The sequence below is a fragment of the Papaver somniferum genome, chromosome 9 (assembly GCF_003573695.1).
Source record: "Papaver somniferum cultivar HN1 chromosome 9, ASM357369v1, whole genome shotgun sequence".
Classification (NCBI taxonomy): Eukaryota; Viridiplantae; Streptophyta; class Magnoliopsida; order Ranunculales; family Papaveraceae; genus Papaver; species Papaver somniferum.
Window position 1 is genome coordinate 9,847,028 of NC_039366.1, and position 15,387 is coordinate 9,862,414.

General features: G+C 37.5%; 3 protein-coding genes across 8 annotated transcripts; all 3 read right to left on the reverse strand.

Annotated features, from left to right (window-relative positions):
• Window positions 1-479: 479 nt before the first annotated feature.
• LOC113311333 lies at window positions 480-1,659 on the reverse strand. The gene is made up of 2 exons (XM_026560171.1): window positions 1,554-1,659; window positions 480-1,132 (listed from the first exon to the last, which is right to left on the reverse strand). Exons 1-2 carry the CDS (start codon window positions 1,657-1,659, stop codon window positions 480-482), a joined length of 759 nt encoding a protein of 252 aa, XP_026415956.1.
• Window positions 1,660-7,872: 6,213 nt separating this feature from the next.
• Window positions 7,873-9,542, reverse strand: LOC113313405. Its single transcript, XM_026562169.1, has 2 exons — window positions 8,867-9,542; window positions 7,873-8,780 (listed from the first exon to the last, which is right to left on the reverse strand). The coding sequence occupies exon 2, from the start codon at window positions 8,696-8,698 to the stop codon at window positions 8,108-8,110; it is 591 nt and encodes a 196-aa protein (XP_026417954.1). The 5' UTR covers window positions 8,699-8,780; window positions 8,867-9,542; the 3' UTR covers window positions 7,873-8,107.
• A 356-nt stretch (window positions 9,543-9,898) lies between these two features.
• On the reverse strand, window positions 9,899-15,096 carry LOC113313404. 6 transcript variants are annotated; one of them, XM_026562165.1, is made up of 9 exons: window positions 14,918-15,096; window positions 14,601-14,819; window positions 14,401-14,480; window positions 12,302-12,377; window positions 12,102-12,209; window positions 11,709-12,026; window positions 11,514-11,624; window positions 11,367-11,428; window positions 9,899-10,625 (listed from the first exon to the last, which is right to left on the reverse strand). In XM_026562165.1, the coding sequence occupies exons 1-6, from the start codon at window positions 15,026-15,028 to the stop codon at window positions 11,880-11,882; spliced, it is 741 nt and encodes a 246-aa protein (XP_026417950.1). In that variant the 5' UTR covers window positions 15,029-15,096; the 3' UTR covers window positions 9,899-10,625; window positions 11,367-11,428; window positions 11,514-11,624; window positions 11,709-11,879. The 6 variants fall into 6 exon arrangements, with proteins under 6 accessions (XP_026417950.1, XP_026417951.1, XP_026417952.1 ...); XM_026562166.1 differs by having other exon boundaries at window positions 11,514-11,632; XM_026562167.1 differs by lacking the exon at window positions 11,367-11,428.
• Window positions 15,097-15,387: the final 291 nt, after the last annotated feature.

Here is a 15,387-nt window from a genome sequence, read left to right on the forward strand (position 1 = left end):
TACATTCATTTCCAACCCAACTAACACCGCAAAATTTAATCAAAATTCGGCTTTGAGCATAACAAATGATAGAGAACTTTTTTCCATTTGGGAGAAATACCCCCTCCATCATTGTAACCATGTGTGATGAACTGGAATTACAGTTGGTCAGACAGAATCCAATAGAGCACATCTTAACAAGTTGTTAATCAACGTACTTATTACAAGAGTTCACTTGCAACTCCGAAGTGATGGCCAGAAAAAGGCCCAAATCTGAATCAGAAACCATCTCTGAAGTGAAATGTGTGGGGAAGTAATAAGAAATGGTCTTTTGCACTACTGTTCCGTCATCTCATCACTCACTGGAAAGTCATTATTGATCGTATGTAAAATTGGTGTAACAATTAAAATTGGGGCACTTGCCTTGTTACAATTTTTTTTATAAAACTTCGCCTTTCTCCTAATAAAAAAAAAACTCTTGTAGCATGTGTTCTCAAACTCTAGATGTAGTTGCCTGATTGAGAAAATTGCTTAGTGTGCCAGGTATCTGCCAATGCTCTCATTGATCCCGGCAAAACCCAAGTCCAGCCTGTTGTTGGTGTTAAGTGGCACCAAATTTTGTATGCAAGCTTACAGTGTAGGAAAAGATGATTCTGTGACTCCTCTCCTCCACCACACAAAGCACAATCATTATGAAGAGACATACCTTTCTTTTGAAGCATATCTATAGTATTCAGCTTGTCATGAACAAAACACCACATAAGAAAACAGATTTTTGGAGGGATTGCCTGCTGCTGGATGAAATGAGAAGGAAAGTGAGGCACGCCATTTTTTGCTACTAACTGAGAATACAATGATTTGACAATGAACACACCAGAGGGATGCAATTTCCACCTCCTTGTATCTGTCAAACCATGACGAACAGGGGGAACATCACTAATGGTTGTAATGAGCACTGCATATGCTTTAGCCTCTGTATATGATAGGACCCGCCTGAAATCGAACTTCCAATTTCCTTCACTAGAAATCATGTCAGCAATACAAGCATTTTTATTCCTAGTCAACTTGAACAATTTATTCTGGAACTTCCAATTTCCTTCACTAGAAGATAAAGGTTGCTTCCCGCACCAGCAGTCATTCCAGAAGGTAATGACTGTTCCAGAATGTAGGAATAAAGTCGAATGGTCACTAATGAAACCTGCCGACTCAACTATTGCACGCCAACAAGAGACCCAATAGGATTGGCTGATTTTTCCGGGAATCCAAAAGGAAAAAACTTTTCCATACTTGTCTTTTATAATCTTATACCAAAACTTACTCTTTTCGACACCATTTAGCTAACAATGCTAAATTCATAAGTTTTAGGTTGCACACACCTAGATCGCCTCTATCTTTAGTTGCACGAACTATATCCCGGTTAACTAAATGGGATATTTTTTCTCCATCTTTATATTCCCACAGAAAGTTCCGCATCTTCTTTTCAAGAATCTTGATGACAGAGCTTGGGGCCTTAAATAGAGAAAAATGGTAGGTCGGAAGAGAGGATAAAATACACTTCAAAAGAGCTAACTTACCTCCCCTCGATAATGAAATACGCCTCCAAACTGAAAGTCTAGCGTCAAACTTCTCTATAATAGGGTCCCAAATTCTGATGGAATTACATTTGGCACCAAGCGGCATTCCCAAGTATATAAAAGGTAGACAATCTACTTAACAACCTAATTCTTCAGCCCAAAGAGTTAAGTCTGGAACTACTCCCACGGCAACAAGTCTGGTTTTCAAAGTATTTACCTTTAGCTCGGCTATGTACTTGAAACAATGTAATGCTGAAAACAGGTTATGTAGCTCTTCCTTGTTATCATCTAAGAACAAAATTGTGTCATATGCATAATGAAGATGGTTGACCACAATACTAGTAGGAGCCACAGAAAAACCACTGAAAAGGCCTTGATTATCTACCCTATCAATATACAGTGAAAAACCTTCCATGGCAATGTTAAATAAAAGAGGAGAAACTGGACAGCCTTGTCTAACAACTCTTGAACTAGTGAAGTATCTGAAAGAAGACCCATTAATAAGAACCGAGAATGAAAAAGTTGAATAACAAAATCTCAGCCAATTACACTACTTCCTACGAAACCCCATTTTCAGAAGTACAAATTCAAGATAGCTCCAATTTATTCTATCAAAAGCCTTCTCAAGATCAATTTTGATATAATATCCGGATTTCCAGATCGAAGTCTAGAGTCTACCGATTCATTGGCAATAAGAGTACCGTCAATGATTTGTCTTCCTTCAATATAAGCACATTTCACAGGAGAGATAAGCTTATCCATAACAAGCTTTAGCCTTGAAGCTAGTACTTTTGCAATAATCTTATACACACTAGTAAGCAGACAAATAGGTCTGCAATCCTTGATAGTCTCAATATGATCTTTTTTAGGCACGAGAGTGATGAAAGTAGAATTGTGTTTAGAGTTAATAGTACATGTAGTGCAGAATTCATTCACAGTACCCATAATATCATTTTTAATAAAGTGCCAACACTTTTGAAAGAATAGAATAGGGAACCATTCGGGCCAGATGCTGTCGTTTCCCAATACTCTAATAGCATGCATAATCTCCTCCTTAGTAAAATCAGCTTCTAGGATATTGGCTTCAGTGGAGGTAATAGACTCAAAGTCAATCCCCTCCAAATCAGGTCGAATGATCTCTTCCTCGGAGAATAAAGTTTTGTAATAACCTACTATATGTTCTTGCAACCTGCTTTTATCATATACCAACTCATCCCCGATGTAGAGTTGTCTGATTATGTTGTATTTAAGTCTGGCAGAAGCGTTGCTGATGAAGAAAGAAGTGTTTCTGTCACCCTCCTGTAACCATTTTGTATTTGATTTAATCTTCCACGAAGTCTCATCCATCTTAGAAATCCTTTCAAAGTCCGCTTTGTATTGAAGATGTACATTCCGCTCCTCTTCAAATAAGATATTATCTTCAGCCAGGCCATCCAGAGTTTGAATTTCAGAGAGAATAGTTTTCAGTTTAGTATCGGTATATCCAAACACTTCTTTGTTCCAGACTTTCAGCTTTTCTTTAAGTGCTTGTAACTTCAACCAGAGCACAGTGCTAGGAGTACCTGCAAAACAAAAAGAAAGCCATCAATCTTCTAGTAATTGTAAGAAACCATTCTCCAAGAACCACATAACTTCAAACCTAAAAGGACTAGGTCCCCAAGAGGCGTCGTAAATATCTAAAAGGAGTGGGATGTGATCTGAGGTAGGTCTGGCTTTGGCTAATTGGGTTACAAAAGGATAGTGTTGTTCAAAAGATGGTGAAATAAGGAATCTATCCAATCTGCACATAATCGGATTTGCTTGTCCATTGGACCAAGTGAATATAGCTCCCTTGAGAGGTAAGTCAATAAGATCATGTTCATCAATGAATTTATTGAACTTCTTCATATTTCTTGTAATCTTCTTACAATTCTTTTTTTCAGCACACTTGGTTATTGTATTAAAATCACCCCCAATACACCAAGGTAGGTTTGACCAATATCTGCAAACAGTGTCAAGCTCAATCCAAAAATCATCTCTGTCAACTGAGTTATTTGGCCCATACACATTCGTAAGAACCCACTGAAAATTATCGAGTTTATTTGTGCATAAAATGGAAAGTGTATACTCAGCAACAAGTGAATCACTCACTTCAACTATATCTCTATCCCAGAGAATTAACATTTCTTCTGAGCTACCTATAGATTGTTGCATGGTCCAGCCCACATTCTTATGTCCACATATCTGTTTGATATCCAATGATGTGCATTGCATCATTTTTTTTTCTTGAAGTATAATGATTGGAGCTCTAATCATCTGTATCATCTTATGAACCACTGTTCTTCTACTACATGAGTTTAAACCTCTAACATTCCAGGTTAGGATTTTGAGACTCATTGAGAACAAAATTTACCCTTAGAATGGACAGACCTTCTTGGCCTGGATGGAAGATAAGCAATAACCTCAACCGAAATACCAAGACGCTTTAGCTCATTACGCAATGTTAGAGGGATCACTGGCTGTGACTCAATGACAGAGTCCAGATTGGTAGAAAAAACGTCATATGATGTGTCAAGTGATGGCAGTTGTGGCTCAAATCCAGGTGGGTAATCATCTATGCAATTATCAGTATTGAGAGAATATTCTGTATTTTCTCCATTCATGAAAGTATTCTCTAAACCCATAAGTGGTAGGGAAATTGGTTTTGCTTCATACACCGGAATAACCTCCTCACCTGCAACGCAGATTGTATTTTGCACTGCAAAGTCTTTGAGAACTTGTTTTTTTGTTGGCAAAATAGGAATAGGTTTGAGTACAGGACATGTTGTCGCAACCTTAGACACAAGAAATTTCCTCACGTGATATGGCATAGATTGAAAACTAATACCAAGTTTAATTCCAAGGTTGAAAAGGCGATTAACTTCAGCCAGTATCCAGTTGGGTATTGTAATCTGATAAACTTTTTTCATATTATTGGGTTGTTGCAGGGTAAAACAAGGCTTGGGGTGTTGAATTGGGTGTTTAGTGGGATGACTGTGAGCTAGAAATGGAACAACATATGAAGTTTAGATTGAAGATGGGTTTGGGAATGATAACAGATGTTGTACGAGAGGTTTGAGAGGCGAATATGACAGATTAACATCACCTGCACAGGTGTTTTGAGCTACAGATTCGAATAAGGTTTCAGGAATTGAAATCCTGAATGCTGCAGGATTATATATCTCGTCAACATCCATGTCAGTAGCCACCTCCAATGTTTCAGCCACATCAGATGCCACTTCGGCTAAGACAGCTGACTCTGCAACAGTGATATTTGAAAACTGAGCAATAAGTTCGTTGCACTTAACCTGCTGCCAGATTTGCTTCATGGGCTGGGATTTGGATCTGTTTCTCTTCTTTTTGTGAAAACTACAGTCACACCCGTTTTTCAGATTTCTCCCATTGTCAAACCCACCAACAAAAAACTTCACGGGCGCACCCAATTTTTCCCCAAAAATTACTCGCTCGCCCATATTTTATAAAATTATACTTTCGTTCATATTTCGTCTTCGTTTCCTTTGGAGGAGCTTTACGAACTAGGTTTTGTGGATTGTATGGAAGATTCGAGGTATATCGGATGGCATAGAAGATGAAGATCGAGAGATTGATGAGGTTCTTGATGATTATTGAAGTTGTTATCAGGTTGACAGAGAAGAACAAAGGTTGTTGCTGGTGATTTGAGAAACTGAGAAGGAATAGAGGATGGGTCTGAGACGTATATTGGGGGTTTCTGGTTGTAAACTGCTGATGGAATTAAGGAATTGACGGAATTGAAATCAAGATGAAGATGGCTGAGTTATATGAAGAACAAGGCAGTAAGGGTTGTTCATAACAATTTGAATCTGTTGCTGCTATCAACAATGAGAACGAGAAAATTAAGCAGTTGTGGGTTTGAATCTGAGAGATGGTTTCGCCAGTCTAGGGTTCATTCAATACCGGATGTAATTGAAGTTGAGTGTTGCTTGAATTAGGTTAGGGTTCGTCTAGAAATCAGAGAAGCATGAAATTGAAGAATTACGTTATGCAACCATGTTGAAATTGAAATTGAGATCGACAAAGAGGAGAAGAAGTAATGAAAGAATCATGGTGATGTTGAGATAGATTTATGGTTACAGTGACTTTGATATGGAACGGGTTTCTGAACTTGAAGAGGAGAAATCAGTGGATTTGAGAGATGTGATTGAAGTTGGGGTTTGAGGTGCTGGTCGTTGTCAATGGAAGAAAATGAATGTCAACATATGGACTCGATATTGTGCTAATGATTTCAGGAAGAGTAGGAGATGGCTTGAATAATGGATGATCCAGTGGGTATTTTGGAATGGAAGAGACATGTGTTGGTGATGGAATTGTGGGTGAACCTACAGATGAGAGCAGATGATGTTGTTGAAGTAATTAGATTAGAAGGTGAGAGATTTGGTTGTGCAGGTTGAGACTGACTGGGGTTTTTGGTTATGCTGTTGAGGAGATGAATCTGAAATTGAAGGAATGGTGGTCGTAGTTCAACAGCAAGTAGCGAATCCACATATAGTGATGCAAGCTGGTGATGTTGGTGGTTGAATCAAGAGTCTGAGAAGGATTACAGGGAAAGAACAGTTAGAGAATGGTTCTGGTGGAGTTGTAAAGTGTGCAACTCTAGTGGTGAATGCATAACTTTGTTATGCAGTCGAGAAAATGGTTGCATAATTCGTTATGCGCCTGCATAATGTGTTATGCATCTTTTTTGGTGGCTGCATAACATGTTATGCATTCGTGAAAATGGATGCATAACCTGTTATGCATCTACAAAATTTGTTGCATAACTTGTTATGCAGTCCAGAAAACCTTCATAACCTGTTATACGTCCGAAAATATGATTATATAATGCATTACGCATCGAGAAAATAGATGCATAACCTGATATGCATCCGTAAATATGGATGCATACTGCATTATGCATCAATTTTTTATATGTACGGCTAAAATCAACCAAAAAAATGGTAATATAACTTGTTATAGATGCATAATTTTGTTATCCAAATGCATAATTTGTTGCATAATTCGTTATGCGTCTGCAGAATGTGTTATGCATCGTTTTTGGTGACTGCATAATGGTTAAGTATCAAGTTTTCAAAAAAATTCCCTAAAATGAGGATCACCTCCGATTTTTTCGTTAAAAACAAAATTTTGATATTCTTGTTTGTACTCGTTGCGTAGCTCTTTTAAAAAAATTTCCAATGATATAGAATTTGTAAAATTCTAAGACGTGGATTTTTAGATATGTTATGTCCAAGTTGCGCTGCCAATTATACCACTGGAAAATTAGGCTGCATAACGAGTTATGCCTGAAAAGATAGTATTCATAACCAGTTATGTATTGATTCATATAATAATTTCATATAATTATGGGTGTCACGGTATACAAAATTAATTGTGGGCCTGAAAATGAGAATATTATTTTTTTTGGATCTCCCCCTAATTTCCCCCTTCTTTTTCCGGTGACGTCTTTTCTTCTTAGGTTTACACTGTATACCTTCCTTATTTGAAGCAGACGTATTCAAAACAGGATCCTTATAAACAGCTAAAGAATCTGTAATTTTCATAATAGTGGCAGTTAATGCAGTATGGGGAACAGTCATACAAGGAACAGCTGTACCGTGGTTGTTATGGATGGATTTTCTCTTTTTGGCTCTAGAACTTTCCAACAAATCTTGTGTAACTGATGTTCCGTTGTATATTGTTTCCGTATTCACAGATAAGGAAACTTCCATTAACCGATGATGATTTCCCTGTAACATGGATGTGAGCGGTGATCATCTGTTTTGATAATGAAACAGAGAAATTGGTAATGGATTCTAATGCAGAAGCCAAATTAAACCATCCTTCGAGTCGAATTCCAGATGGGACATAAAAGGAGATTGGATAAGCTGTGGGATTTGGTCTAGAAAGGGTTATAAGAAGATAATATCCTTTTTCATTACAAAGTTTAGTTGCAGAAAACCATTTTTGGTTTTCATGTTTCCAAACCGTCTTTCCCAGATCTCCATTTTTGGCAGCTTCAAAAAATAGTCTTTGCAAATCAACAGCAAGACGAAAAGAAAAAATTTCATTCAATTTTCCATGTGAATGAAATTCTGTGAGAGTAATGGTGGAATAGGGTATGGTAGAACTACAGGCTCACCTAAAAAACTTTCGATCGATGGTAATGAATCGATGTTCAGAAGTCATTATTTGGATGGAATAAAGCAAGGATTCTAATGGTTCTAAAGGATCTAATCACTAACAGGATGAAGATTACTGAATTCGGTCACCCAATTCACAAAAATGAGAATAAGATTGAATTTGTGCTTGATTTGATCCGTGAACTTGAAGGTTCACCGGGCGGGGTGAAGAGTTTAATTGAATTTAACCTATCATGGCTGCAGAAGATGCAGTCCGCGACATCTGATACTTTCTAAAACAATCCATCAAGCACTAAATTCTCGCCTATTTCTAGATACATTTCCATATATGATTCAGAGAGTAATCCACATGTATTCTCTCGCACATAACCCTTCGCCTCAATCAGCTGAAGCTCTACCCTTTACATCTCTGAGTATCTGCAATTTTTCTACGGCGGCACGCAAAGGCTGCCAATGCTCTAATAGTTCAGTCTTAACATTAAATTCAAGTTTCTCAACCATTTTAATCTTATCTTCCCAGCTATTGATCGTTTCAGAAGACAAATCCACATAACGGCATTGATACATATCTACGGTAGAAGTCATCAAGTCCTTAACCGCCATAACAAGAATAGGATACGACGAGATTGGTAAAACTTCTGCAGATGGAATATGTCCATACTTCAACCATATTTGTTTGTACAGGGGCGCTTGTGCTTTCAAAATGCTGAAACCACCCACATCTTCATATTCTTCTTCATCGCAAAAACCAACTTTGTTGCTCTGTCTCCCTTCCCCAAAGGGTTGTCCTGCACCAGGATATTCTCCTGATTCTGAACTACTCTTTTCATCTATTTCTTTGGTTCCTTTCCCATTTTCTATTTTTTCAACCTTGCTTTGGTTGCCCTCATTCACGTCTTCATCATCACTTGACTGCTCCTTCGCTGTACAAGTAACCTCAGCTGGCTTAGACGAGATATCCTTTATCATGGTCGTGGAGTTCGCTTAGACGCATAAACTTTGGCCAACCCCAGCTGGCTTTTCCTATCTCATGGAAGTTTTTTTGTCACTTCTGCATCATCCACCATCATCCAGCGATTAGTATAAATCAACAAAAACATGTATAAATCCTAGTAAGCGAAAATCCAGAATTTACACCATCTAACTGTGTTCTTGCTGTCGGTTTAACTAGTAACTGCGAAACTAATCTCCGTTTCCACCGATCTTGTCAAGTCGACAGGCCTAAGGAACAGCGATATGTGGCCATGCGCTTCCCCGCCGCATCCCTTTGGATAGATCCGTGCTTTGTGAAAACTTTGAGGATTAATTAATCAAAAACATACTGTAAAACAAAGAAACGGAAGGGTACTTACCATTTGAAACTACAAACAGAGAAAACATCAGAACTATCATAAGTTCCATTTTTAAGGTTCAAGTTGGAAAAGTTTTCAATCTCCCAATCGAATTTAGAAGATTGAGAAGAAAGCTTAACTATCTTTGATGCCATTATCGATTGAAGAAGCAAGAAAAAAACTGCAAGAAATATGAAACAATCTCTAGCTAGTATTTGAAGGAAACTAGAGAGACTATCCGCTGATCAATCCCCCTCTAAAACCGTAAAACCCTAATGGAGACCGATGATAAAATCTTAAGTCCGAATATCCTTGGGATATAATGTAGTATCAAATATATTAACTTTACTCTATCCTAGTAAATATATCAAATATATTAATCTACAAAAACTGCAAGAAAATATATCAAACTTACTATATTTACTAATTTTTCGAAAACATATGATACCAAGAAATTAAACACATGGAGGGTACGTACCATTTGAAACTACCAAAGAAAACTGCCAACATAGAAAACATCAGCATAGTTTTTTTTTTTTACCGTCCACCTTGGAAGATTATCAGTTAAGACTGACAAAGTATCTGCGGAGTGGACCTTTTCTGTTGAAGGCTTTCAAAAAGCCCAGGCCCAGGGAGGTTTATTCAGGATTGATGGGGATCGTATTGGGGAGGAAAAGGAAGTTGTTTGTGAAAAGCTGCAAAGCTTCTTTGCCAAACCTCTCAGTAAAAGAGTTAGACAACCTGTACTATCATTAATGCCAGGGCAGCAACACTCTTCTTCTTTACATGTCAAAAAACCTTTACGGGCATGCTCTTAGATGCATTGGTAGCATATGTATAGCAGCAAATCACCAAATTTGGTGCTTTCATTGTACACTTGATGAATTTTATACACAGTTCACATACGCGAAAGTTCAAAAATAAGGAAAACTAAGAGTGAATTGGACAATAGGGTGCCCTGAAATGTATTTGCTTTGAACAGATTATAGGTTCATCAACAAATGGGCTATCTACCCGGAATTGTTTTTAAATTTCCTCAAGTGCAAATGCACGACAACTGAACACAGCAACACACAATCACTGATGGAGAACCTGCATGTTGCCATTTGGGGGAAAACCAACATTGTAACCATGTGAAGAGTCAGAATTGCAAGTGCCTAAAACATTATCCAATGGAACGAAACAAGTTTCTTATCAGCAAGGTTACGGTAATATGGGTTTGCAATTCTTTTCTGCGCATTCATACCAGTTTATGGGACTACAAACCCAACAATAACATTGCCATCCACAAAGAGATTTGACACGGCCCATCTTAGACAAATTGGACTAGGACAACTATAGAAGGTAAACTGATCAAAGTGACTACCAAAATTGAAATGATGGTCCCCCTCCAAAATGGATTGGTGCCCAAAAAATGGTTCTAATGATACTACAGGTATAGGCTTACTGAAGAATTACTGGGAATGCATGATATTAGAAGGCTTACAAAAACTCCAGCATTCAAACCATTGCTTATCGAGTATCTAGACAGTGGTTATGTTATCTGACAAGCTCATATCGATCACCTGTTAAAGGAGGAAGAAGAAAACATTACATGATGGAACATAATCGGCAAAACAGATGTGTAGAAACATGTTGGACATACAAAAGCTTACCAACAGAGCAACAACGATACAGTTATTTCAAAACAAATAACCAATCTTTACAAAAGCATCTGTTAAAGATGTAAATGTTTTGCATCGTAGTTGAAAAAAGATGAAAGAGAAAACAGGAAAACCATCAACATAGATTTTTGGCAGTGGTTACATTTACTGCAGATTTTTAGAGTTTGGGGGTAATTTAATTCTGCAAAATTTGCTGGTAATAACAGAGACGGAAATAAAGCCTTTTTGAACCCCTAAAAAATGAGCATGAGGTTGGAAAGTCAATTTCAAATTACTTAGCGCCTTCAAGGCTGGCTGGTTATAGAATGGCAACTACAGACTCGCTCAAACGTATATTTTAGAAGACAGATGTGGCTAGGGTACAGTACATTTGTTATCATATACAAGAAGGGTTAGCTGCGGGTTAATGGTGCATCTAGAATTCCACGGATGATGCCTAATTGTAATAGACTGCATCCATTTGGAGCAGACATAAAAATAAGACCACTGATATGACATGGGTTATGTGGGGAAAACGTACGTAATGAGCTTTAACAGCAACACAATTGAACTCGAAATCAATAGAAGAGATCTAGAGTAGAATAGATGAAAGACTAAACTAAATGATGAGAGATACTTGAAGAACATAAACAAAAGATGTACCGAATTTTTTTCAAGATTTCCTGTGACGATGATGGGAGGAGATCAGATGCAGCATATAAGATCTAACGTAGCATAACAGAAGAGAAAATCAGAGAGAATTATTGAAATGACAAAAATGAAAAAGAAAAAAAAAAACTATTTACTTACATTTGAGAGGACAAGTTGTTATGGCTGTGCGTCTCTGATCTCCATGCCAGGGTATGTTCAAGGGTTCCCATACAAACCATGTTCAACTCTTTATAACTCCAAATTCTTTTTCTGTGTCTCTTTCAATCACAAAATTTCAGTTATAAAAGAAAACAAGGGTAATAAAACCAGAAAAATTCAGTAGAAAGAACTCACATGAGGCTATATTAAATAATAGTCTATGGTTTCACACACGCATCGCAGAAATTAAGACTCTCTTACTGAAACAATATTGAAGAACTCTAGTATTCTTTTGTCGTCTTTGACTCCCTTAATACCCGCTGAAGAATGCTAACGCAAGTTTTTTACATAATAAATCGGCGAATTTTAATCTTTCCTTTTATCTTGTGCGCCTCCTTCACTTAAAGATTCTGGATCGTCCAATGGCTTTTCAAAAACTTCTCCCCATCCTTGAACCTCATCTCTTAATCGATTTTGTGCTGAAGGTAGCTTTATATTCTCTTTTATCTTTCCCTATGGAATTTTAAGAATTCAATAGATGCAGATAAAGCTAGCAAAAATAGAGCATCTTTCTGATGGTATTCATACCTTCTTAGGATTGGTAGCACGACCTTTCAGATGAGCACCTTTCTTTTTAGCTAATCCACTGAAGAGCTGGAAACCTTGTAAATCTCCATTGCGTATGCTTGCTTCAAGCTATAGCCAAACAACAGGTTAATTACAACTACAGCTGCACTAACTAAGGGTGATATAGTAGAAAACATTATATGACTAGAATTTAGCTTTACCTGAATGTGAATTATGCACAAGATGATACTGGCAATAGGAAGCCAACTTTCATCTGTTGACAGCGATAAGTTTGTCCTGTAAAACCATAAACAAAATTTCAAACAAACATTATTAAGAGTTTAGGTCAGATTAAATAAGAGTTTAGGTCAGATTAAAAGATAGGTAACATAAGATTTAGGAAATAATACAGGAATAAGCTAACATTCAAATCTACAACTACACAAAGTTAGGAATACTAAACAATTTACTCTCTTCGACATTGATTTCCAAATATTTCACCATCAACATATCCCGATTAGAACTACAACAGAATTACCACTATATACGGCAAGCCGCTCTCATCAGACACATTTTACATATAAAATTTAGACCAATTTGATGAGTACTAGGAAAAGAAGCAAACGTAACCACATTGCAAATGTCCATTCCATTAACAAGTTTGGATGTTAAATTGATCACACAAAAATCAGCCCTACAAGTATTGAAATCAAAGAACGTTAGTACTTGGAACCAGAATTTTTTCCATATTTAACCGTCAGAAGGTAGAAAACTCAATATCATGTCGATAATGGATAACCAGTATAATGCCATGCATAAAAAAACTGCTCATCCAGAATTAGTGTATGCATTATTATGATGTGTTGCAGCAGCATAAATCTGCAGGGTCAACAGTCTAATGCCAGATTCAAACCTTAACTTACAAATACACACTACACAATAAGATTGCTGAACTCTCAAACTAGCACCACGGTATGCAAACTCTACATTCTACAGATGACAGTCATTAAGCTCAGTTAGGGTACTATAATGGCAAAATTAGCAACAGCTGCAAGTTTTGGTCTTCAAGAGCGGAATACAAAACAACTTGCATTTAGCCAACTACGACAGTAATACACAACCCCCTAATCCTCCGCTTCCACCAGGATCTTAGTCAACTTCAATAATAATCCTTAGTCCACCATCACCAAGTCCACCACCTACACCTAGACCAATTCCAGCACCACCACAGATGCACCTCATGCAACCCCCTAATCCTCCGCTTCCACCAGGATCACCTCCAACTCCTCTGCCACCACCAAGTCCACCACAACCAACGCCAATTCTACAACAAGCACCATATCTAACTTCGCCCAACACCACCAATTCCAGAAGATAGTTTTGTTGTCCAATTCCGCTTTCAACTTCGAAGAACCACCAAGATTATCCCACCCTATAAAAAACTGCTCATGTAGAATTAGTATATGCATCGTTATGATGCGTAGCAGCACCATATCTGCGGGGTTAACACCCTAATGCTACATTCAAACCTTAACTTAAAAACACGACACACTACACAATAAGATTATTTCTACCAAATAGATTGTTGGACTCCAAAACTAGCACAATTGTTTAGCAAACACTATTGTCTCCGCCTCAAAGTCTTTGAACTCAGTTGGTTACTATAGTGGCCGAAGAACTAGCCACATCTGCAAGGTTTAGCCTTTAAGAGCCGGATACAGAACAATTTTTGACTCACACTTATACAAATTTGGGAAATTAATACACAAAGATTCCCCTAATGCTTCTGTGAGATCTTACTCAACTTTCAATAATAATCCCTAATCGACCTTTTTGAAACACAATTAGTTATAGGGTGGAGGTACATGCATTAAGTAATTTACCATAATCCAATCCCACCTATTCCTACGGTGATTCCACCACCAGCATCCCCTCCACCTCTCATCCACCATCACCAAGTCCACCACCTACACCTCCACCAATTCCACCACCACCACAGAAGCACCTCATGCAGCCATGCTCAACCCCATAATCCTCGGCTTCCACCAGGATCAGCTCCAATTCCTCTGCCACCACCAAGTCCACCACCATTGACACCAATTATACCCAGTTTCACAACCAGCACCAACTCCAACCCACCCTCACACCTCCAATTCCAGAAGATGGTTTTATTCTCCAATTCCACCTTAATCTTTGATGAGCAACAAAGATTATCACACCCTATAACTAATTCATCACTCAACACTATACTTTTTTCACAACCTAATCACAGATAATATAAAATTCCAAACATAAACAACCAAGTAGAAGACTACTTTACCTAATATAAGGAGCCAAATACACAATTGAGTACACCGCATAGCGCCGATCACCAGTATCCAACAAAGCGAAAACCCAACTCTATTCAATCAAGACAAAACAAAACAAAACAAAACAAAACAAAATTAAATTAACCAGCCGAAAAATCAAATCCCCCAAAAATTTCAGCTACAAAAATGAATTCACAAATTAAACACTAACCAGCCAATTGAAGTAAGGAACAAAGCTGATGATACCCATAACTGCAAACCTAGAATCAGTATTAGTAATTGTTGAATCTTCTTCTTCTTCTTCATCTTCTTCATTTGGTACATTAGGTATAGGAAAGACCAGTGAATTAAGTATAGAAGCTCCAATTGCTATAGCAAATGGTGCATCTACTGAAAAATTTGCCCTGCATCTGAAACTTTTTCTTCTTCTCTGTTACACAAAACCAAATCAAAAAACATCATAAACTAGCTAGGGTTTGACTGAAAGTGATGAACTGAAATGGAAATTAAAGGGAGTTAAAAACTTACCTGATTATTATTGTTGAGTTTTGGATTCAAATTTGTTAGTAATTTAAGATGATTATGTTGAGATAGTGGAGAAGGCTTGATTAACAGACAATTTAAACTAAGAGAAATCATGATTTTTATTGGAGGTTGATAAATGATTTTTATTGCTACAGAAGATGAAGAAAACCATTTCTCTCTCGAGGGACTAAAATTTTGGGAGATGTGCCATTTACTTTGTTCAAATTGGATCTGGATTCTAGATGGAATTTCGGGTAGGCCCAAACGATAATTCTTTGTAGGGTTTAGTTGGGCTCAACCCTAGTTAGCAATTCGGGGTACGGGATATGTACGGAAATTATACGGATTTATTAAAGTCGAATTCGGTCAATAATCCGGTCAACGGTTCGTGATACGGCGACAATACGGAACAACATACGTAAGTGTATAATTCGTTTTAGAGCTGTGAGTTCGGTACACAAAAGTCGGCGACA